Below are 24,632 nucleotides of genomic sequence, written 5' to 3' on the forward strand. Positions count from 1 at the left end.
GGAAACCCGGATGACCCCACTTTATCTGTACCATTGTCCGGGGAACGCTGAGGACTATGAATTTGCGGCGGGGGCTGAAGCCAGGCAGGCTGATGCTGCCGGAGCGGCTGGAGAGCAGGGCGTGGCCTCCGCGCTAATTGTGGGATACTTTACTGCGACTGGTGTATTTAAATTAATTTCTCTCCTCCTTCTCAATCACACTTGTCAACACAGCTTTGTCAACACGGGGGCGTAAGAAACAGCAGCAACTATTCTACACGCAAAAGAGAACAATGGCAGGACCGGAGGAAACCTGCAGGAGATCTCAGCAAACGTTTCACCCGTGGAGTCCAGGAGTCCGCGCTCCTGTTTGCGGGCCATGTTGATCCCTTGCTGAGGGAGCCTGTTCACAGTTCAACCCTCACATAGACACTGACGGACTGACCTGTCATTGCATAAAATGCTCTATCAGACACAGATGAAAGTATCAGAACTGCGGAGATTTAGCCGAATCCAGTCAAGTGCAGACCTCTGGCATAAGACCTAGGAGTAGAATTGGGCATTTAACCAATCGAGTCCGCCCAGCTGTTCGACCATGGCTGAGTGAGTATCTCTCTCAATCCCATTCTCCTGCCTTGTACCGTAACCTTTGACACCCTTACTAATCAAGAAATTATCAATCTCCGCTTTGAATATACCTAACGACTTAGCCTCAACAGCCGCCTGAGGCAACGGTTTCCACAAATTCACTTCCCTCTTGAGAAAGAAATACCTAATTTCTTCTCTAAAGGGACGCCCCTCTATTCTGAGGCTGTGCCCTCTGGTCCTAGGCTCTTCCACTATAGGAAACATCCTCTCCACTACCTAGACTTTCTAGAGGTCTCGGGATGTCTGTGTCGAAAGCGATGCCAAATTGAAGCAACACACACAAAATGCTGGTGGAACGCAGCAGGCCAGGCAGCATCTATAGGGAGAAGCACTGTCGATGTTTCGGGCCGAGACGTCGACAGTGCTTCTTCCTATAGATGTTGCCTGGCCTGCTGTGTTCCACCAGAACTTTGTGTGCGTTGCTTGAATTTCTAACATCTGCAAATTTCCTCGTGTTTGCTTTCCACATTGAACAAATTGTCTTTTCTACCTGTATACATACATCCTTCCATTTCCTACATAGTCACGTGTCAATCAAAAATCGTCTTAAATTCACTTTCGTATCTTGTTCTATCAACTCCTTTAGCAGCTCATTCCAACCACCTCTTTGTAAAAGTACTCGTCCCGCACATCCCCTTTAAGCTTTCTGCTCTCTTTTAGATGCCCACTATTCGACATTTCTGTCTCACTGTTTGCCCTAACTATGCATCTCGTAATTTTATGAAGCTCGAACACTCCAGAGAAAAGAACATAACTTCAGTAAGGAGTATTTTTGTAAACTGAGACGAGAGCTGTTAGAGAGTGAGGTTGAAAGAAATTTGAACAATCTGCAGGGAGTTAAGGTCTCTGGTACTGACCAATACAAACATTCTCGTCGTCCAGTTCAGCAGAGGCGTTGCGATAGTAGCCCAGTCGGCAGTGTTGGCAGTGCTGCCCCCTGGTGTTGTGTTTGCAGCTAACGCAAGTCACGATCTTCAGATATTCTATGTAACTGCAGCGATTGGAGTGTCCGTAGCATTCACAGTCTAAAATGGAAAGTGGAGAGAAGGAAGGAAGATAAAGATAAATCAGAACCAATGTAACTCCAATACAGCTAGTTCTTGATAATAATTATAGGGATAGAAACGGGGTAATTTATAACTTAAAACGGAAATGCTGACATGCAAATTCTGAACAATCTCAATTTCCGAACCAGCTTGTTTCCAAAATCGGACGTTTTGCAAAATAAATGTAATGAGTTTGTGTAAGTATTTAGTGCATAGGAAACAACGAAAGAATGATGAAATAAATAATTAATGAACTTAAAAATGCAATAGAATAAAACGAAAGATGTAAATTTTTCCACAGTGTTCCTTTTCGAAAGCAGTAATGACGTTTAAACCCCATGTCGTAAACACAACGTTGAGGGCGGTCTTTTCCATCTCTGGGCAGTGCACTACGAGAAGCTGAAGACCAATATTTGTTCGACACAATGAATAAATGGTCTTCTGGTTAATGACAAAGCTGGCACAATCCCGGTGAAGGGTCTCAACCCGAAACATTGACTGTTCATTTCCGTAGGAGCTGCCTGGCCTGCTGAGTTCCTCCAGCAGTTTGTGTGTGTCGCTCTGGATCTCCAGCATCTGCAGAACCTCTTGTGTTAACAATGGGGCCCATTCACAATGGCAGGAAACCCAGAGGTTTCCAGTGAGATGGGTTTGGCTTGGGGCGGGAGGAAGGCGACCGAAAGTAAAAGAGATCAGGAAGAAATTCGGCCCGGGGTAAATGAGAGCGGCCGCCATACTTCTGACCAGTTGTTCCCCACCATTCCTTTCCATTTTTAAGGGGGGGGGGGAGGAATCCAGAACCAGGTTTGAGACAAAAACAGAGGATGGACCGCTTACCTTCACTGGGTCTCTCACCAGGCAAAATCAAATCCGCAAGCAGAATTTTCAACTTGCTGTTCTAAAACAGTCACTTGCAATTTCAATCTTCAGACGCTCAATTCATTACTCGGTTAACAGGCATACTTTGTTTCAAACAGAATAAATAAAGGGTTTCGGATGATCAAAAGCCCAGGGGCACATAATATATTCTGTTGCGTATTCTAATTCATTGCTTAGATTGCCAAACACATAATATATACAGTACCGTGCGAAAGTTTTGGACACATGCAAAAAAAAATCTGTAACGCAAAGGTGCTTTCAAAAATAATGAAATGAAAAGTGTCTACATATCAAAAAATACTATAAAGAGCAGTTAAAAAAATCAAATCAATAGTTGTTGTGACCACCTTTAAAACTGGTTCAATTCTCTTCGGTGCCCTATGGTGCAGTTTTATAAGAAATTCGGCTGGTAGGTTGTTCCAAGCATCTTGGAGAACTCGCCACAGTTCCTCTGCAGACTTTGGCTTTCTCCAGGTAATCCCAGACAGCCTCGATGATGCTGAGATCGGTGCTCTGTGGAGGCCACACTATTTGAGAGCGTATAAAAAATCTAGCGTGCCTAAGACTTTAGCACAATACTGTATAACATATACAGAATACTGTATTCTTCACAGCTTTGTCTATATCTTTTGGGTTATATATCTATAGTTCTATAGCTGGCTCAGGAACAAAGAACATTGTGGTCTGAAAGATTCCCCGGTGCGTAAAGCTGAGCCTAGAAATGTTTTTAATTTTTCTTCAAGAAAATAAAGGACAATTCGGTTTTGAAGTACGAAAACCCGGTTGGGGGGCATTCAAGAATAAAACAGTGATCAAATCACTTCACAGCCAATGTGTGCTACTCATACATTTCAGATTTAAACCTGACCATACTGTTAAAAATAAATTTCCTGGTTTAGAAATGATGGCACGAAGTGAGTATGAGATGATTTGTTGCATCTGACCTGCTGAGAGACGCCCATAACCTCAGTTAGGGTCCAGAGGAGGTTCACGGACTTGAAAGGGTTAACGCGAGACGAGCGTTTGATGGCTGTGGACCTGTGCTCGCTGGAGTTTAGGTGGCAGTGGGAGACTCATTAAAGCCTATATAGTATTGAAAGGCTTAGACAGAGAGTGGACGTGAAGAGGATGTTTCTACTAGTTGGGTAGTCTAGGACCAAAGGCCACAGCTCAGAACAGAAGAACTTCCCTTTATAAGAGAGATGAGGAGTAATTTATTTAGTCAGAGGATGGTGAATCTGTGGAATTCATGGTGACTGTGAAGGCCAAGATATCGAGTATATTCAAAGTGGAGGTCGATAAGTTCTTGGTTAGCAAGGGCGGCAAAGGTTACGGGGGGGGGGCAAGAAATGGGGTTGAGAGGGATAATAAATCAGCCATGATGGAAATGACTTGTGGAATGGAAATGAAGATCTAAAATTTAGACGGCCTTAATTTTCACGGGCTACCGATCGTAGTTGCAAATAGAAGAGGGGAAGTGAACAAACTCTGACATACAGAGTAACTGTGAGACAATGTAAATGATGCGGTGTCAAACGCTGCTCCAGTCTACGTGGACCACCCAACATCGACTATTCTAATTACTTTCCTAATACTCCCCCGGGTTCCTTCTGTGATTGACCTTGGTTGCGACTGAGGTAGTTTTTTCACTTTTTCTCGTGCTTGAAAAGTCAAAAAAAAAATCCTTCCATTGTTATCACCACATGTGATGCTTTAAGGCAAAGGTGAAGTAAATAACCGGAAATAAAATCAACAGTCAACTGGCAGCAGGAATAATAGACGTCAGAGCTATTAAGCGGCAGACTATTCGCAATTAAGAGAAAAGATAGTAGAAAATAAGATTGTTAGGACTCTTCCAGGGCAGAGATCTGGCGAAGTGAACGCCTTATAGGCGGGTTTGATTCAAATGAATGTGAGTACAAATGAGCGGGAATCTGGAAAGCGGAGTTGGAAAAAAAAAGTCACACCTTGTGTTGTAAACACGATGCACGAAATGCTAAGTCACATTCGAGTTTATCCTTTTATGCACAAGTAAATGGGGAGGGGGGGACTCACTTCACATGACATCATTTAACGGGGCAATGCTGAAATTTAAATACTGCGCTTAATTATTCATCTTTTGCTGAATAAATTACCATGTTCCGTAAGCTAGCTTTTACGATGTGATTTACCATTCTACACACAGGCTGCGCCACGTATCTAGGCTGCTAAACCCTTGGTCCTTTAAACTTCATTGTCCTTCACAAGAGGACATTTATGGCGGCGGGGCTGGGGTTACGTTGATGCCAACGGTTGGTGGGGGGCGTTGGGGTGTTAATACCGACGTGCATCACAAACTAAGTGAAGAATAAGTAACTTCTGAAACTTTGCTATATCCCCCTGACCGGAATTGAGCTTCACTCGAGCGAACACTTGACGATAAACATGCACCTTGTTTGGGAGTGAATCCAAACGTAATTACTGAACATGCCCAATCCTTCCGGACATTCATTTAAAATAAAGCAGGCCATCGTTTCTAAAATACGCAAAAATATTCATTTGTCCCTGAACTGACTTTTTAGAGTTCAATTTATGAATTTGAAAATCATTATCCCCAACAAATCCAGATTACAACAAAGTAGTCGTTATCAATGGACCACGGATGAAAAAATGCTACTTATCCCTACACCTTTCCTCGAGTATCTAGAAATATAAAAGGTTTCTTCATTTTGTCTTTGTAACAGCAATATACCCCGGTCTCAAATTCCCAAGCCTACTCGGCGTGTAATAAATAACTGGCCGCGGCTTCCAGGGTTCATTAAATTATAACGTCACCTGTTCTGCTGGAAGAAGCGCGTTTTAGACTTTTAGACGTATGAGCAGAATTCGGCCACTTCGCCCGTCGAGTCTGCTCCGCCATTTCATCATGGCTAGTCCAAATTTCCTCTCAGACCCAATCTCCTGCTTTCACCCTGCATTCCTTCATGCCCTGACCAAATAGAATCTATCAACCTCTTCCTTAAATACACATAAACACTTGGCCTCCACAGCTGCCCGTGGCAAAGAATTCCATGGTTTTTTTAAAAAAAAGAAATACAATTAATAAAGTACAGTTAATTCGGTTAACGATCTGTAACTTGTTTGTACAATTTAATTTGTCTCATTACCCGTGCAACTCGCAGGGAAAATCAGTTCTGCTACATTTAAAAGCGATTTAACTTTTTCTTCAATAAGAAGATCAAAAAAGCAGTCAAGAGGTCAGCCCGTGTTCTAAGCAATTCGCGCAGGGATTCTTCACGGGAGCTGAAAGGAAAGAGTTTAAACTCAACCCGGGATGTATTCGCGCTTTCTGATCGGATTGAATCTGTTTCCAGCATTTTCGGTATTTAATTCAGATTCTGTATTTTTAAGAAAAGGTGGCATCTACCTCGACACAAAAAAAAAATCGCTCAACACCACAGGTAGGAGACCGTAAATCCTACGTTCACAATAGTTTGAGAGGGCTGACATCTCCATTTACCCTGTAGCCATACCCATTTCACGTGTAAGATGCAGCTTTTAACACAAGACGGGAGCTTGCATTTAGTGCAATGAAGACTGGCTCTATTAAAATGTTAATAATCATAATTCTCCACTTAAAGGGGTAACTGAAAAGTCTACTAGTTTAAAATAACCCGAGGGAGCAGATTAAATATCCCCGCCTTCACCTTTCCAAATGTTAATCTGTTGATTAGTTTCTCAAAGCGTTTCAGTTTCATGCTTTGTTATTTATCATTTAGCAGATTTGATCTGCTGTAAATGTCAGGAGTGTTTTAAGCCTCCCGAATGCTCGTATTAATATAAATATGTCCGACCTTTCTCTGTCTATTTTGCCATTTGATGTCCTTTACCGCCTGCTCTCTGGAACCATGCCCGAGTCGAAGATAATTTTGACTGTGGGCGAAAGTGCACAACGGGAGGAATAACCGCCCGTTATTTACCTCTCCGGACAGTCTTAAATATGATCGTGCAGAATGAGTGGCAGTGGGTTCCTTGGAGAATTAACTTCGCCATGGAAGGTCCCAAGCCCGGTTGCGAAAGGAGAGGAGTTGGGCATGGGACTAGCAATCCCTTCCCGTAAAACCCAGTGCTTTAGAAAAGCCAACAGAAGCTCCAAGATGTTTCTGTGCTGTAATGTTCTATGGTGCTAAATTGGGCTACTTGGGAGAGGAAGGATGCACGAAGAAGATGGGCTACTCTTGGGGACAACTTGAAAGGCTGGCCCAGGACAGAGGACTCTGACCAGCTGCTGTCGGCAGCCTATGCCCCAGTACCAGTACAGATGACAGGCATTGGAGAAAGTGTGACCCTCAGTATTGGCTACTGCCATCTAATAGACAGAGTCAACTTGTAGTTTGTAAGATTCTGTTCATAGAAGAACTTCTAAAAACGAATGGAAAGCCTGCACTCAAACGATTTTTATGACTAGAATAGACATGCTTCACTCTGCACCAACTCTGATTTCAATCGTGTATGCGCTCAGTGGCCACTTTATTAGGTACAGAACCTCCTGTGTCTAACAAAGCGGCAACTGAGTGTATGTTCGTGGTCTTCTGCTGCTGTAGCCCGTCCACTTCAAGGTTCGACGTGTTGTGTGTTCAGCGATGCTCTTCTGCACACAACTGTTGTTATTTGAGTTACAGTCGCCTTATCAGCTTGACCCAGTCTGGAAATTCTCCTCTGACCTCTCTCATTAAAAGGGGTTTAGTGCTCAGAACTGCTGCTCGCTGGATGTTTATATTTACGTTTTTTTAAAAAAACATTGCACAATTCTCTGTAAAACTCTAGAACTATTCTGTGTGAAAAAATCAGGAAAACAGCAGTTTCTGAGATACTCAATCCATCCCCTCTGACACCAACAATCATTCCACGGTCAAAGTCACTTGCATCACATTTCTTCCCCATTCTGATGTTTGGTCTGAACAACAACTGAACCTCTTGACCATGTCTGCGTGCTTCTATGCATTGAGTTCCTGCCACATAATTAGCTGATTAAATGTTTGCACTAACAAGCAGGTGCACAGGTGTACCTAATAAAGTGGCCACCAACCGAGAAACTGGCGACTCTGGGGAAGAGTTGGGTGTTTGTGGGACATCTGGATGATTATTATTGAGAGCCTCTAGCCTGTCATCGGGGTCAAGGCTGGTGGTGACTACTAATTGATCCATTTGTCACTAAGGGTGACAGAACTGTGACCTCTCCTAAATCAGCACAGGAGATGCAAGGACAGTTTTATGAGCTATGTCTGCTTTAATATGAAACCTAATAGCTGCTTGATTTCAGATTGGACATTCTTCTAGACTAAACTACTTCTATTCCTGTCTTATTAATCTTGTCAATTTTATAAACAGTGCATCTCAAAACTGCACTAAATTGACACATTTACGTACTACCTCTCAGTTAAATGTGCAATTTAACTTCTGTAACAGAGAGGCTCTGCATCTTCCACTGTTTTGCAATTCACTCTGACAGGTTGATAGAGCAGATTGGATTTAACTGACAGCATCTAAAATTTATGTCAGTGATTCCCACCAGCACAAGAACCGTTTCAGCTTGGCGTATTGTTGCTTCTTCCCTGTACCCAACGAGGCCCCATGGTGACACCAAGTATCTAACATGAAAGGCAGCAGTCAGTTAAAGTTCAATATAATAATTGGGGGAAATTACATGCACTGAGACTGTAAGGCATACACTTGGAGCAGAATTAAGCTATTCAGCCCATTGAGTCTGCTGCACCATTACATCCTGGCTGATTTATTAACCCTCTCAACACCATTCTCCTGCCTTCTCCCCATAACTTTGACACCTTGACAAATCAAGAGCCAATCAACCTCCGCTTTAAGTATACACAATGACCTGGCCTCCACAGCGATCTGTGGCAATGAATTCCACAGATTCCCCATCTTCTGGCTAAAGAAATTCCTCCTCATTTCTGTTCTGAAGCATGCTTGTACACTTCAGTGTGTGACAAGAGTTGCCCATTGGAGTGGAAACAAAGAGATGATTGAAGCACAAAGTGGTGTAATGCAAGCACTTATGCCACAGATAACTCAGAACTAATCCTGATTGAGATTACAATAGAATAAGTGAACTCGGAATTGTCTGACATTACCATGTTTAATATTGATCTACTATAAATTGGCAAATTCAGCTTTAATTGCTAAACTTTTCTTTTCCACTATTAAACATACATCATAAGAAGCCCTCATCCCCCTGAGTCAACCAGCTTGTTACACTGATGGATAACTTGTAACAGTATTGTTTACCATTACTTCCATCTCAGAATACTGCTTAGTTAGAACATAGAAGAGTACAGCACAGGAACAGGCCCTTCAGCCCACAATATTGTGCCAAACCAGCTAAAGAGCAAATCAAAAATACCCAAACATCAATCCCTCCTACTTAAACAGCATCCATATCCCTCCATCTTCCTTACATCCTTGTGCCTATCTAAGCATCTCTTAAAAGCCTCTACTTTATTTGCCCCTACCACCATGCCAGGCAGCGCATTCCAGGCATCCACCACTCTCTGAGTAAAAAACTTACCCCTCACATCCCCCTTGAACCTAACCCCTCTCACCTTCAATGCATGCCCTTTGGTATTAGACATTTCTACCCTGGGACACAGATATTCCCTTTCTACTCTATTTATGCCTCTCATAATCTTGTATACCTCTATCAGATCTTCCCTCATCCTCTGGCACTACAGAAAAAACTGTCCAAGTTTATTCAGCCTCTCATGATAGCACGTGCCCTCTAAGCCAGGAAGCATCCTGGTAAACCTCTTCCGCACCCTCTCCAAAGCCTCAGCATCCTTCCTATAGTGGGCAACCAGAACTGTATGTAATACTCCAGATGTGGCCTGATCAGAGTTTAATAAAGTTGCAACATTGTGTCATGAATGTTTCATGAATTGTGTCATGAGTTTTATAAAGTTGCAACATTGAACTCAATGCCTCAACTAATAAAAGCAAGCATTCCATAATCTTTCTTAACCACTTTATCGAGCTGGAATCTTTAGGTGAATTATCCTCTGGGGATTGGGTAATTGTGCCATCATATCAGCACTCTACAGTGGCATTCTCTTCCACTTAATGGAATCTGTGTCACCCATGATAAACAAACCAGTTCCTCAGGGATTGCTCTAAATGATCTACAGCTAATTGCCATTGCTCCTGAAGGTCTCTAATTTGCAAAAGAATAGATAAACATTTATTACCAGGTAACTCAGTGAATGCAGGGCTTTCTGATTTGTAATCAATTCACATTTTATACATTCACAGAACCTCACCAACAGAACATTACACCATCCTCCTGTCTTCCTTAATGTGCCTACGAACCGGGGTTATACGGTAGCGTAGTGGTTAGCAGAAAACAGTTACAGCGCCAGTGACCCCGGTTCAATTCCGCCGTTGTCTGTAAGGAGTTTGTACATTCTCCTTGTGACCGCGTGGGCTTCCTCTGGGTTTTCTGCTGTCCTTTTACATTCCAGAGACGTACAGGTTAGTAGGTTAATTGGTCACGTGGGTGCTATTGGGCGGTGCGGGCTCGTTGGGTCAATAGGGCCTGTTACTGTGCTGTAAATCTCTAAATCTAAAAATATACACACATTATGTCAGTTTACACTTGCTTCAATTCTAGAAAATAGTTTTAATTTTACCATTCTTAAGAAATGGAATCTTAGGTTTAATTCTAGTTGACAGAAATGTAGTAATTATTTAATTTGTTATTTTAGTCACAGGAACCAATCTATTTAGTATTATGTCTCCGTGTATATCAGAGCAGATTTTCCCTGTTAAAAATGTAGTCATTTCCATATTTAATTTAAATTTTTACAAATGTCTATTAGACTACTTAAGCCACTTTTGAAAATGGCAAAGTGAATCTGTGAATTAGGATTTTAAATGCAGGGTTATATCTGGTGCCCTTTTAAGAAAAACCATTGCTCATTATAAGATGCAGCAGTGCTCAAAGAAGGTATTCATATTATCAGCAGGAACTGGAGCTAGGAAAGAATCTGAGAGGCAGGGATTAATTTGTCAATGAACTTGTCTCCAGGGACAGTGCTCAGCCTGCCCTGCATGTACTCCCTTCATTACTCATAGTGTAGGCCATGACCTTCTCATGTCGCATATCAATGTTGATCGTTCAACAAGCCCGAGCCTCTGTCTCCTGTGTGGAACCTTATACAGCACCAGCAACGTCGTAGACGAAGGAGTCAGTGAGGGATTTTCCCCCCGAATGTAGATGAGCAAACTGATTGAATGTGGCAGAAAGGAGTAAGATCTGTTTATTTGCAGAGGGGTAATTGATTTATTTAGTGTAGAGGTGCAGGCAGAAAAAGAATCTGTTGTACAATTGAGTATATAATTGTTACAGATAGAGCTCTGTTAATACTAACTGTCTAGGGGCTTCATGTTTGTTACCGTGTAACTTCAAGACCAGACCATGGCAAATCGTCAAGATATCCCCTAGCAGAGAATAGAGTCGTTTCAGAATCAGATCATTAGGGTGGGATACTTTGTAGAAGAAAGATATTCCACTGGGGAGAACAAGACCCTCGGTGTGTTGAAAATGTGTATTCAGGTTTTACCCACTGAATATAAAGTGATCTGCAATAATAAGAAGTCATGAAATTCATACCCAGAGGAGCTGTACAGGAGAGAAAACCTGCTGAATACTGCACTTTGTGGACAAAACTGCTCACTTAAAGATATTTCAGAAGGAAACAAATCCATTAACTGTTATTACAAGTAAATCTTCCATTTTCATTCACTTAGCAGAAACATCTGTTATCAGATGTCTACTTGAGTGGACACTCAGATACATCTCTGTTAATACTAGGTATCTAGGGGATCAATCTACGTTTAAGATTAAGATTTAGAACAAATAATTATTGTGCTTATTTCACTGGTCAGAATCAATAACTTAATATAATCTCACCTTTCTTGATTCCTTGTCTGGAGACTGAGCTGTGTCGTCCTTGTAAACAAGCAGTGGACCATCATATAGATACAGTGTGTCAGGTACGAGCATTGCAAATTGAAGACTCTATCAGTAAGATAATTTCATTCCACAAGAGAAGCAGCTTTTGCTTATCTTTTTTTTTGCAAACTAGACTATCCAATCTCATAATTCACATTAAAGGATTATGGTTTCTCTAAGTAATTATACTAAATTAAAATATACTTTACTTGACTTTCTGTCAGTATATTTAATTATTAACAAGAATCAGTTTCCATTTACATAGCACTACTGATATAGACCTCAGTAATCCAGAAAAGCATCATCAGCAAAGCACAGAAAGGGATGACCAAAAGCTTGGTCAGAGATGTAGGCTTTAAGGAGCACACTTAAGAAGGAAGGAGACTGGAAAGTTCTGGGAGGAATTGGTTGCCAAAGGCGCTGTAAGGACAGAAGGCCAAACATGGAGGAGTACAGATCTCTGGAGTTGGAGGGAGGGGAAAGGCACTGAAGCTGTTTGAAAATGGTTGAACGTTTTAACTGAAAGCTAGTACGGACCAAATGATTGGTCATTTAGCCATGTAAAGGGATCAAATGGCATTTAAAAGTTTTTTTTTCGCAATGTACATGTAGCAAATTGTGTAGGACTTAGTCACAGAATAGCTAATGGTGTTTGAGTGTTTGAGTTAGCTAACTGTGTAGTAATGGAGAAGTGTGTAAGGTGTTAGACTTGTTGAGCAGTCCATTAAGTTGACTTTGTATGGGAACATTTCCTTCAGAGAATCATTCTTGGCTGCATATCCGCAGGGAACTCACCTAGCATCAGGTTCACTGTTGCATATGGTTAATATATTCCAAGAATGCAGATAAATCACAGATAATTGATCACTTGATGAAATATACTTGTAACCTTTAGGAGAGACCCAAATACAGTGTATTTTAACTCTATGGCAGAATCTGGATTGGACCATTGAGAGACATTGGGATTAGAAAAGTATAAAGAGAATGGAGATATGATTAAGAAGAAGAAAATTGGGGTTACAGGGAAATGGTAGGAGAGTATCAGCTGATCTCAGTGGGGCCACACAACACCGAAATGGGATAATCATGATCAACTGTAGTGACTCTAGCTGGGATTGTGTGGGTGCAGCTTTCGAACAAGCACAGAACTCTGTGTGGCTGTGATGATGTCCTTGGTGGAATTAGCTGATGATGCTCCATTTCTTACCTGGCTTTCAAGGGACGAATGTAAAATTAATGAAGTTAATATAAAGCAGAATAAATTATCTGCACCTTGAATAAGCTACACATAATGGATTTTAAATTCTGTCAAAGTGCATGGAAACGAGCAGGCTTTCACTTATAACTAGTAGATACCACTATGGGTCTCGGTTATTCTAACCAGAATGATAAACTCACCCTTTTTAACTCCTTGCTCAGCAATCGGTACAAGTCCTTTAACAAGAAATAGAAGCACGATTTCTAAGGTGGGTTAGAATCCACTAATAACATTGCAAATGTATTTGTTTCAGTTACTAGAACTAAAGGCTACATTCACCGAAAGATAACTAATACTAAAAAAAGGTGGAAGCACTAGTAACTATGCAGAGGAAACTTTGATTCCAAAATAACTAGTTTTAACAAATAGTTGGTTTTAAAATCAGTTAGAGTTGCTTAAGATTATAATAACTGTTAACTGTTGTTCTATGCTAACTATTACTAGTTAGTAATTTTGGTCTATGCTACCTAATACTAGTTATTAATGACTTGTGGAAGACTTACTCTTCTTGGCCCCTGTATCATGACGAGGAATGATTTCTCCTTTCAATGAAGCAGAACAGAGGCAGATTGATGAACAATTTTGAAGAAAATTCAGCTCGAGTCTTCTGATAACTGCTATTTACACACTTAATTGTGGAGAATTCTCGAAGTTAGGTTGTGCTATTGACGAGAAATGAAGGAATATGGTTCAGCACAGGGAATACACTAAACATCATGGATAGGGAATGGACAGCAGGAAGTTGAGTTCCTTGATGAATATTGTTCCAAGAAAAATGATGGTTTTAGTGGCCAATTTGACTAGTGAATTGATCAGTGCTCCTTCTGGTGAATCTACTGGTGGACTAATACAGGTGAGAGTATCCATAGGCTTAGTTACTATTTCTGTTTTGACACTGCCATTAATTCTTTCCTTTCTGCAGGAATCTGGGAATGAAATCCAACTGCTTTCTTTAAAAAATGGCCTTCTGTTAGGCTCTTTCCCAACTGTCACCAGTAACACGAGAATATAAGGAAAAGGAGCAGGAATGGGCTAATTAGCCCTTCAATTCTGTTTTGTCTTTGAATAAGATTATGAATGATCTAATCTTGACCTTAAACACTCTAGGATTACATATGCCCCATTACCCACAAATCAAGCCATTTCACTGGTACCCAGAGCTTTCACTATCTTATCTGTCCAGACACCCACTGTTGAATTACCTTTATTTTTTTTAATTTTTCAATTCTTTAACACCGTTCCTTATTTCCAAAAAAATGTCAAGGTTTATGCCTGGCCTTCTAAAGTTTTGCTCTTTATTCTTCCTTTGATCTTAAATCTATGTTCCTTTGTCTTTGACTCATTTGCTCTATTGAAAATTTACTTATCAAACCAATTCTCCCTTCAGGATTTTGATCTCTCTAACCTTATCTTAATTATCTTAATTCTCATGTATCATCTACATGAGTTCAGCATTCCTTCCTTGTTTTAGGCAATCACCTTTTTTTAAACATGACTTTATGAATGTACTGTAGCTTTGGAGACTTGATATCCCCAAATACCTCTGGTTGTGTCCTTTTACAATTTTAATTTTGAGTGTATGTTTCAGCTGAATTACTTTTCCTTGCAAATTCTGTGACCATAAGACATAGGAACAGAATTAGGCCATTCGGTCCATCAAGTCTGCTCATGGCTGATTTATTATCCCTCTCAGCTCCATTCTCCTGCCTTCTCCCCGCAACTTTTGATGCCCCAACTAATCAAGAATCTATCAACCTCCTTTTTAAGGATACCCACTGACTTGGCCTCTACAGCTGTCTGTGGCAATGAATTCCACAGATCCACCATCCTCTGGCAAACTTCAGGAATCAAAGCACAAAATGCTGGGAAAAGTTCTGCAAGTCAGGCAGCATCTCAAGTCAAGTCACTTTTTATTGTCATTTCGACCATAACTGCTGGTACAGTACACAGTAAAAACAAGATGTTTTTCAGGACCATGGTGCTACATGAAACAGTACAAAAACTACACTGAACTACGTAAAAACAACACAGAAAAAAGAAACTACATTAGACTGCAGACCTACCCAGGGCTGCATAAAGTGCACAAAACAGTGCAGGCATTACAATAAATAATAGACAAGACAATTGGCACAGTAGAGGGCAGTAAGTTGGTGTCAGTCCAGTCTCTGGGTATTGAGGAGTCTGATGGCTTGGGGGAAGAAACGGAACAGAAGATAGCTTGGGGGAGAAAAGAAACAGTTAAAGTTTTGGGTTCATGGGCCATCAGCAGTAAGAAGAGCCCAAATTTAGGGGATCAGACCCAAAACATGAAGTATTTATCTTTTCACAGATGCTGCCTGACATGCTGAGATCGCCCAGCATTTTCTGATTTTATCTCAGATTCCCAGCATCTGCATATTTTGTCTTGATTTTCAATCAGGATTCTCGACAATAAATTTAATCTGGTCCCCAAATATCTAACTTATTACTCTATTTAATGCTCCTGAAGTCACTTAATACTCTTCATAGTTTTGTACACTTTTATTTTTATATGACCTGAAGTTTTGAGATTATGCTGAGAGCCTACAGGCACTATTAACCGCTCTTTTTTGTCTTCTGTTTGCTATTACTCCCTGACATTTCCAACCCTTTGTACTTTTTATGTGTGGAAGTACCAGAACAGTTTCTTGTCCCTGTCCTTCCCTGTATGGTTTTTCATTTTGATGATTAATTTTGGAGAAATGGTAGATAATTGAGATTGAAGACCCAACTTGGTTCTGCTATCATAGAGTCATACAGACAGAACTCAGAAACAAGCCCTTCAATTCAACTGATCATTTTGGGATCCTGAGTTCTTACTGGCATGGAACTGCCCACAATGGTCAGTACCAGTTCAATGCAAGAGGCACAGACACAGAGTACAAGAATGTCCCTTTAGAAAACAGATGAGGAAGAATTTCTTTAGCTAGAGAGTGGTGAATCTGTGGAATTCATTGCCACAGATGGCTGTGGAGACCAAGTCACTGGGTATATTTAAAGAGGAGGTTGATAGGTTCTTGATTAGTAAGGGTGTCAAAGGTTATGGGGAGAAGGCAGGAGAATGGGGTTGAGAGGGATAATAAATCGGCCATGATGGAATGGTGGAGCAGACTCAATGGACTGATAGGCCTAATTCTGCTCCTATGTCTTTTGGTCTCATGGTAAGGAGAGTTGTTCCACTGCCATTAAAACTTTCTTCCTTTCTGCAGGCTTGTGGATGTGAATCTGCATTAAGGAAAGAAATAATTTAACATTGATTTTTTAAAAAGAAATTTGTATTGATGTGTCCTTCACTACTGCCGCTATGACTGGCATATTGCATTCAAGGTTGCAAACAGTGTGCTATTTAGTGCAGCTCCACAGGAGCCTGGGTCTTTGTTGAAATCACTGGAGAACGCAAGGCTTAGCATTGTAGAGGCTTCCTTCAATCATACGAAGGCCAATCGCATTGACAGAGGTAGCTCGATTACTTCTTCCTTTGGCACTAAGCATATAAACAATCAAGGGATTTGGCTTAGACAGCTGAGCAATGCTCAAACTAAAGAAACTTGTCCAGCAATTAGCATGACTGGTGCTTTCTTTGAGACTTTTACCAATAATCATTATTCAGGGAAGTGTTTCTCATTAGCTGCTGGAAGTATCGGAGCTGACATCTCTAACTCTGCTTGTGACAAATCATGAGCCTTGCAAAGTGACCCTAACCAATAACCATAGTTGATTGCTCTTAACTAATGGACACTCACATTTCAAGTTTCAATCATCCTGTTCTTAAAAAATGTTCCTCACTTTAAAATATACTCAGTGACCACTTTATTAGGTACTTCCTGAACTGAATAACGTGGCCACTGAGTGTATGTTCGTGGTCTTCTGCTGCTGGAGCCCGTCCACTTCAAGGTTCGATGTGTTGTGCGTTCAGAGATGCTCTTCTGCACACCACTGTTGTAACCTGTGATTATTTGAGTTACTGTAGCCTTCCTGTCAGCTTGATCCAATCTGGCCATTCTCCACTGGCCTCTCTCATTAACAAGGTATTTTCACCCACAGAACTGATTTTTTTTTTGTTTTTCATGCTGTTCTCTGCGAACTATAGAGACTGTAGTGTGTGATAGTCCAAGGAGATCAGCACTTTCTGAGGTAATCAAATCACTCTGTCTGACACCAACTATCATTCCACTTAAAGCCACTTAGATCACATTTCTTCCCCATTCTGATGGGGAACAACTGAACCTCTTGACCATGTCTGCATGCCTTTATCCATTGTTTTGCTGCCACGTGATTGGCTGATTAGATATTTGCATTAACAAGCAGGTGCACAGCTGTACCTAATAAAGTGACCATTGAATGCAGTTTTGTAATCTAATTTCTCCCTTTTATCACAAATCTCACACCTAACACCTTGCTGATTTGCCTTCTCTATACCAATATCAGCTTCTATAAATCAGATTCTGGGTTCACAAATCATGCAGCTCTGTTTGAGCAGATGGTACTGAAGTGTGGCGACTCTCCACAGATCTACTTATTGTGTCCATTGTAATCGTTCTACTCTTTTAAATGTAAATTGCCTGTTGGCACTGCACTTTCTCAGTAACTAATACTTTATTCTGCATAACTTTAGTGTTTTCCCTTACATTACTTCAATGCACAGTTCTAATGAAATGATCTGTACAGATCATTGGAGTCAACTGAATGGATCACAGTTTTCACTGTAACAATAATAAACCTTTTACATTTAACAATACCAATCCACTCTCCTCTACACAAAATGCTGGAGGAACTCAGCAGGCCAGGCAGCATCTATGGAAAAGAATACAGTCAACGTTTCAGGCTGAAACCTTTCGTATTTCCAACATCTGCAGCTTTTGTCTAGTTTGTGATTGGACCACTCTCCTCCACTAACAGATTCCTTGTTCTTCAACCCTTTCCCTTTTCCATTTATCACTGTACCCTCAAAAGCTTCTCACTTCACCGCACCCTCCCCCACCCACCTACCTCACCCCTCAGCTGGTTTCACCTTCTAGCTTGTAATCCTTCCCCTCCCTTCTTATTCTAGCTTTTTACCCCTCCCTTTCCAGTCCTGATAGAAGGTCTCTGCCCAAAACTTCAATTGCTCATTCCTTTCCATCGATGCTGCCTGACCTGCTGAGCTCCCCCAGCATTTTGTGTGTGTTACTCTGGATTTCCAGCAACTGCAGAATCTATTGTGTTTAGAGTTAGCAGTAAGTTCCAATTTCTGAAAATCTTTGCCCTTTAGAATTGATTCCCCTTACTGCTGACATTTCTTCACAAACAAGAGATATTCCGCTGACACTGGAAATCCAAGTTGTAAGTCCTGCTGAAGGGTCTCGGCCAGAAACGTCGACCATACTCTTTTCCATAGATGCTGCCTGGCCTCCTGAGTTCCTCTAGGATTTTGTGTGTGTTGTGTGTGTTGCTGACATTTCTTGGTTTTTTTTTGCTGAGTCTAAAAATACTCTCATCAATATAAATTTATCTGCAAAATTAAAACTTGGGTATTTGAAATTTATAATTCTGTAATATTTCAATTTAAAATAAAGGTTTTAAAATGTTTGTGAATTATTAGTTTTATTCAGTACTGTGAGGGGAATGGGACTAATTTAGTAGCACTTTCAAAGAGCTTTATCTGTATAATAGTCAGTCTGGTGTTCTTCACTCCTGGTACAAGAAGGACAGAGTTCTAATGGTCCCAATTAGCTATGGAGCCCTTTGTTTTCAATAATATAAGAATTGAGTTGAACACTAGCTGCATGCTTTCTGTTGACAAGGTTAAAGGCATGCGGGCGCCATTGTAGCGTAGCGGTTATCACGATGCTATTACAGCTTGTGTTCAGCGTTCAATCCAGTATCCTCTGTAAGCAGTCTATTCATCCTCTCCATGGAATGCATGGGTTTTCTCCGGGTGCTCCCGGTCCCCCCCCCCCCCCCCCCCACAGTCCAAAGGCACACTGGTTAGTAGATTAGTTGGTCACTGTAAATTGTCCCGTGATTATAAAGCATGAAATCACTGGACTGATGGGCAGCGTGGTGTGAAGGACGAAAGGGCCTATTCTGTATTGTATCTCTAAATAAAAAACTTAATAAATAATTGTTGGATTAAGGTGTAGAACTGTTATTTTTCTTGCAGCTTAACTTCCCTAAACTTGCTTCTATTTTTATATAATCATCTACTGTGATTAGGATTGCCGTGTGCAATCCTAATCTAATGAAAAACGGACAAGGGAGCACGGAGCACGGAGGAACATCTGGAAATCTCCAGGAAGGCCCTCTTCGTTGCTGCTGCTGACGTGAGGTCTGGGTCTCTGCTGAGAAGAACAGACCCCCAGTCCTCGGGGTCGCGTTGCCGGTGGCCATTGGCGAGGGGGGGGGGGTCTTAATACGCTTGGCAGAGGATGGTGCTCGGAGAAGCTGTGCCGGAGGGGATGGTCAGAGGCTCGGAGGTTTGACGGATTCGGAGTCCGCTGTGGTCAGGTCGCTTTCGGTGTGTGCTGCGTCTGCGAGGCTGAGGCGGGCGCCGCCATGGAAGTCCATAACGGGGGTATTCCCTTCTGCCACCGGCATGGGATGACAAGTTTATCGGGACCCTGAGGACTTGTGGAAACTGTGTGGTGGTTTCTTTCAAACTTATAGTCTTTTAACGTCTTTGGACTATTTTTACCGTGCCCATGGTCTGTTTTTAAAAATCAAATTATGGTATTGTTTGCACTGTTGTAACTATGTGGTTTTGTACAGGTCTTGTAGCTTTAGTTTTTGGTCTTGTTTTGTCTGGTGGATTTCGAGCTCCTTTCCGGGGAACACGCTAAGATGGTAGCACGATATTAATACGCAGCAGCCTCTCCGGACTCTGGATTGGGGATTGCCAAACGTTATGTGGATTTTCTGGTGTAGTCTGTTTTGTCATGTGCTTTGTTGATATCATTCTGGAGGAACGTTGTCTCTTTTTTTAACTGCATTGCATTTGTGGTTTTTAAATGACAATAAACTGAATCTGAATCTGAATCTGATAAAGTTGTTCAGTGAAAATTTTCTGTCAATATGGTAAAGTTGCTTCTGTATTTTTTAGAAGCTTCTTAGTTTTCAGTAGCAGATGTCACACCACTTCAATCTGGTTATCTTATTTCAATTGTTATCACTGGGATTTTGTCTATCTCTAGTCTGAATATGAGATGAACACGACTGATTTTTACTTTGTCTTTTCTTTGCTCTCTCAGCTCCTCTTTCTTTGTTCTTATAGCCCTTAATAAACCAGCCGTAAGCGACAAGTTTTGTGCCTCATTCTTGAATTCCGAAGAGTCTTTAGATTGCAAAAGATCAGGATTCAATTCAGCATAATCATTGTTTCCTCCATATCTGTCATACACCAAAAAAAAAATTCTCCTACAAGTTTTTGTATTGTTTGCACATATTCACACAACCCCACAGTCCTCACTCAAGGAAGGGAATTAAAATGGTCACTCTTCTGAAACTGTAGGAAATGTATTATAGTTTTCTTTTTCTGTCTTTTTGCACTACTTATTTTTTTTTACATTTCCTGTTGTATTACAGTATTTTTATGTATTGCACTGTACTGCTGCCACATAACAACAATTTCACAAATTATGTCAGTGGATAATAAATCTGATTTTGATTCCAGCATTTTAATGTTAAAATGGGAGAGGATAAACATGGCTCCAAAAAACTCAAAAGTAAAAATGAAATTCCTCTACTACTCAGCATCTGAAGTGATCTTTCAGCTCTATATAAAATCTTTACTGTTTCAGGCGAGGGACCCTGTGCATCATCAGTTTGAGCATAAGTTCTGTGACTCAGTCGACCAATACTAGAAGCAGAAGATTGTTCTCTGATTCTGTGAATCTATACTTTAATGAGTTTGATTGGGTGATAGTTTACTTATTGATACAGACTTTGTTGAACAAGTCACACAGTAGAGAGAGTTTCACCAGATTTTGCCTCCACACTCTAGGGAGGCTTTGTAACTCATTCTAGGGAGTCTGTTGGAAAGCTAGTAGGAGATTGTACCTGGCCCTTTCTGTGGCTTCTGTGAGGCGGCAGCTACGGGTGGGATCACCACTTGTGATTTTTGGATTACTGCATACGTGTAAAACAAAAAGGAAACATTTAGTTGAGCAAAAGTTGAGACATCCCAAACAATAGCCAGTGATCACTGTAACCATTTTCACAGCAGTGGGCAAATTTCTAACAAAGCTCCCAGTCTGTTTCAGTCCACTGCCTTTCCTTGAAATGGGAGCTGACCTCCTGCTGGCTTTTTCACAATGCTCTCCACCAAATGCCAACAGCTGTGTTTTGGAACACTTTCCTTAAACCATTGTATTTTATCAATCTTTCTCCCTGAACTTAAAAGACTTCCTCAAAGTTTGTTGAATTGATCATTGCCCTGTCTTGTTCCTACAGCTGGAAGCACTTTGATGTTGGGATGTGGGAGAGCGGGTTCATGATGAGGACTCGAAGATCTGTGCTTTGCGCAGGCCAGACATGCACAAGTACGGATCTGGTCCCAGGACACCAGCCCATCCAAGGTTACTTATAAACAGACGAAAGCAACCGCTGACAGGAAGACATAGAGAAACTGCTTTACTGCTTCAGAATGCTGAATCAGATATACAGAAAGAAGCACAACTCTGCTTTGGAAACCTCGACACTGCTTCTTAAAGGGAGACACAGTGTGAGGCTGCCATCTTAGACCGAGGTCCTTTGTCATTAATGACAAAACACCTGAGTTATAGGGAAAGGTTGACTAGGTTAGGACTTCATTCCCTAGAGCATAAGAGAACGAGGAGAGATTTGATAGAGGCATACAAGATTGGGAGATGGGTTGGAGAGATGTCTCTACCAAAGGGGTTGTAAGGTGCTCTTTTCCTCTGCGAGCCTGCCTTGGTCACCCTTGGGCAAGGTGTAACACCTGCTTAGCCTCCCCGATCAGGGTCACCCGAAACCATGGGAGCAGGTGGTGGATGGTCATACGAGCAGCTGGTGCATATCACGTCCGGGTTATGCAACCACTGATGCCAGGCAGGCAGTCTCTGAATAGTATTGATAATGGCTGGGGTCACCTGTCTTATAAAGACACTGCCCAGAAGAAGGCAATGGCAAACCAGTTCTGTAGAAAAATTTACCAAGAACAATCATTGTCATGGAAAGATCATGACAGGGCACATGATAGTGGTGATGATGTTAGGAGGGCTGCAAATGCAAGAAGGCTTTTCCCACTGAAGTTGGGCGAGACTAGAATTAGAGGTCATGGGTTAAGGGTGAAAGGTGAAATGTTCAAGGGGAATATGAGGGGGAACTTCTTCACTCAGAGAGTGAAGAGAGTGTGGAATGAGCTGCCGGTGGAAGTCATGGATGAGGGTTTGATTTCAGCATTTGAATTTAGATAGGTACATGGATGGGAGGGGTATGGAAGACTGTGGTCTGGGTGCAGGTCGATGGGAATAGGCTGATTAATAGCTTGGCACGGACTAGATGGGCCAAAGGGGCTGGTTATATTCTGTCATGCTCTATGAGTCTATGACTCTATCCTAAATGGCCAGCTGTTTTCTTCTGCTTATAGACCTGATATGTTTCCAGTTTCATTCTAATTACTTCTCAAGCAACACACACAAAATGCTGGTGGAACGCAGCAGGCCAGGCAGCATCTATAGGAAGAAGCACAGTAGACGTTTCGGGCCGAGACCCTTCATCAGGACTTCGTTAGTTCTGAGTCTCGGCCCAAAACATCAACTGAAGCTCAGGGGTGTGTCGGAAGAGTCATTTGTACCCCTCAAATTCTGTTCCAAAATATTAATTCCACTTGAAGAAACTGTGGAAAAACTTGCTTTAAGTAGATGAACAACATGCAAAACAAACTCAGATTCTGAAAGCAAAAAAAATGATGAAAACAAAATAGAAAGATACTTGAAATAAAGTTTTAAAAATTAAGAAAACTGATAGACGTGGCAGTGATGAAGAGAGAGGGAGAGTGGACAGAGATAGAGGCAAGTAACCCGGTTTGTACTTACTACCGTAAGCGGAACTGGCAGCTACACCTGAAAAGAAATCAGAAGAAGATGTTAAGGAGGCCAGCAGCAATTCGATGAATAGAACGTTCCCCCCACCTCCCCGTCCTCGCTGTGACAATAAAACACAGACAGTGGTTGTACTGCAGTCTGCACCCAGCCTGGAGTTTACTCTTATGCATATGGTTTTAAAGTGGGGATTGGCTGTTGCGAAGAGTACCGTTCATGGGTTAATAACTCTGCATTTTGTAAAGCCAAACTCGGCTTTGCGTGCTGTTTCACAGATGCACGTTACACACTGATAGGGCAATTTTAGAAGAGCAAATTTTCCTCTAGATACATGCTAGATGTGTTTGACTTCGGGGCAAGGAGGGCCACTGCTAGTTATAACAATGTGGATGGTGGCTGCTGCACCATCTTGTGAAACACAGCCAGGGGATGTGGCAGGCAGTTGTAATAGGTGGACATTGGGTCCCCTACACATGGAAAAGAAGGAGCTGACTCTTACCCTCTCACTTCCACACAGGTGAGGTAGGGGAACCATGGTTCATTGCTGTACCATACGGGGCCAACAGTATAGCTGTGAAATCGTGTCACCTCTGCTGTGAACTGAAACTGAAGCCGGGCTATTGTGAGGACAGCTGTTGTATCAGACAACACAACCTTTGAACACTTGCGGTCACTTCTCATCCAGACTCACATTTTTTAATACAATAAATCCCAAAGGAGTTGGAAGTACCCATTTCTGGGTGATAGTGAACTTGTTTTCTGCCAACACCATTGACTTCCCCGAAAAACATGGGCTTCTGCCCCAGGCTGTGTTGTAAGGGAGCTGTTCACTGTTTAATGGATATAATTTTTACATTGATGTGCACTCAGCAACTGGTCTCCAGTGATCCCACTAAAATCTCCCCTGCTGTCTATGCCCTAACTCTGAACTCCATTTTCTTGACTTGGGAAATAAAAGGGAGATTCATGGTCGATTGCTTCTTGTTTTTGAGTCTTCGAATTAGAGTTTTATCTGGGAAAAGTATGCATTCATTGAAGATGCTGCTCAGCTATTGCATGCTTGAAAGTTCCAACATTTGTGTCAGAGATACATTCAGCAGCCTAGAAAGTCATTAACTCATCAGAACTTACCTTGGGCATGGACAAACAGGTAAAATAAATCAGTTGAGGAAATATTTCAATGACATCTCTTTTCAATTAAAGCCAGAAAGCACTGAAGTTACTTTATCTGAGGTGGGAGGCAAAGGTACGTTTTTACTACACGTGAGATCCATTCTTTGGACTAAAGAGCTTCCAAGACATAAAGTTTACAGTTCTTTTTTCCTGCAAAAAAAAAACCTCGAGTATTTCAAGTGAAGTGATACAATTTTGGAGGTTGAATTTGAAGGCAGAGTACAGGGTTAAAGGCAGGATCTCAAGCAGTGTGGAAGAACAGAGGGATCTTGAGGTCCACATCATCGATCCCTCGAAGTTGCTGCGCAGGTTGATAAGGTAATTAAGAAGATGTATGGTGTGTCGGCTTTCAAATGTTTGGGGGATTGACTTTAACAGTGTGAGGTAATGTTGCAGCTCTATAAAACTGGTTAGACTACACTTGGAATATTGTGTTCAGTTCTGGTAGCCTCATTATAGGAAGAATGTGGAAGCTTTATAAAGTGTGCAGAGGAGATTTATTAGGATGCTGCCTGGATTGGAGAGCATGTCTTATGAGAAGAGGTTGAGTAAGCTATAGCTTTGCTGTCTGGAGTGAAGGAGGGTGA

The 24,632-nt window shown here is 41.6% G+C and overlaps 1 protein-coding gene across 4 annotated transcripts in view; it reads right to left on the reverse strand.

Annotated features, from left to right (window-relative positions):
* LOC140731224 (netrin-G2-like) overlaps positions 1-24,632 on the reverse strand; it is a 131,052-nt gene that overhangs the window by 8,186 nt on the left and 98,234 nt on the right. For 2 of the 4 annotated variants that reach the window (XM_073052713.1, XM_073052712.1), the window contains exons 5-10: positions 22,867-22,893; positions 20,867-20,935; positions 13,318-13,356; positions 12,955-12,990; positions 11,515-11,553; positions 1,485-1,652 (exon numbers count right to left, since the gene is read on the reverse strand). In XM_073052713.1, coding sequence (XP_072908814.1) covers positions 1,485-1,652; positions 11,515-11,553; positions 12,955-12,990; positions 13,318-13,356; positions 20,867-20,935; positions 22,867-22,893 — 378 coding nt within the window. Of the gene's footprint in view, positions 1-1,484; positions 1,653-1,677; positions 4,214-11,514; positions 11,554-12,954; positions 12,991-13,317; positions 13,357-20,866; positions 20,936-22,866; positions 22,894-24,632 lie in introns of those variants that run through there. The other 2 variants (XM_073052715.1, XM_073052714.1) reach the window with 2 other exon arrangements.

This window comes from Hemitrygon akajei, chromosome 7, assembly GCF_048418815.1.
Source record: "Hemitrygon akajei chromosome 7, sHemAka1.3, whole genome shotgun sequence".
Classification (NCBI taxonomy): Eukaryota; Metazoa; Chordata; class Chondrichthyes; order Myliobatiformes; family Dasyatidae; genus Hemitrygon; species Hemitrygon akajei.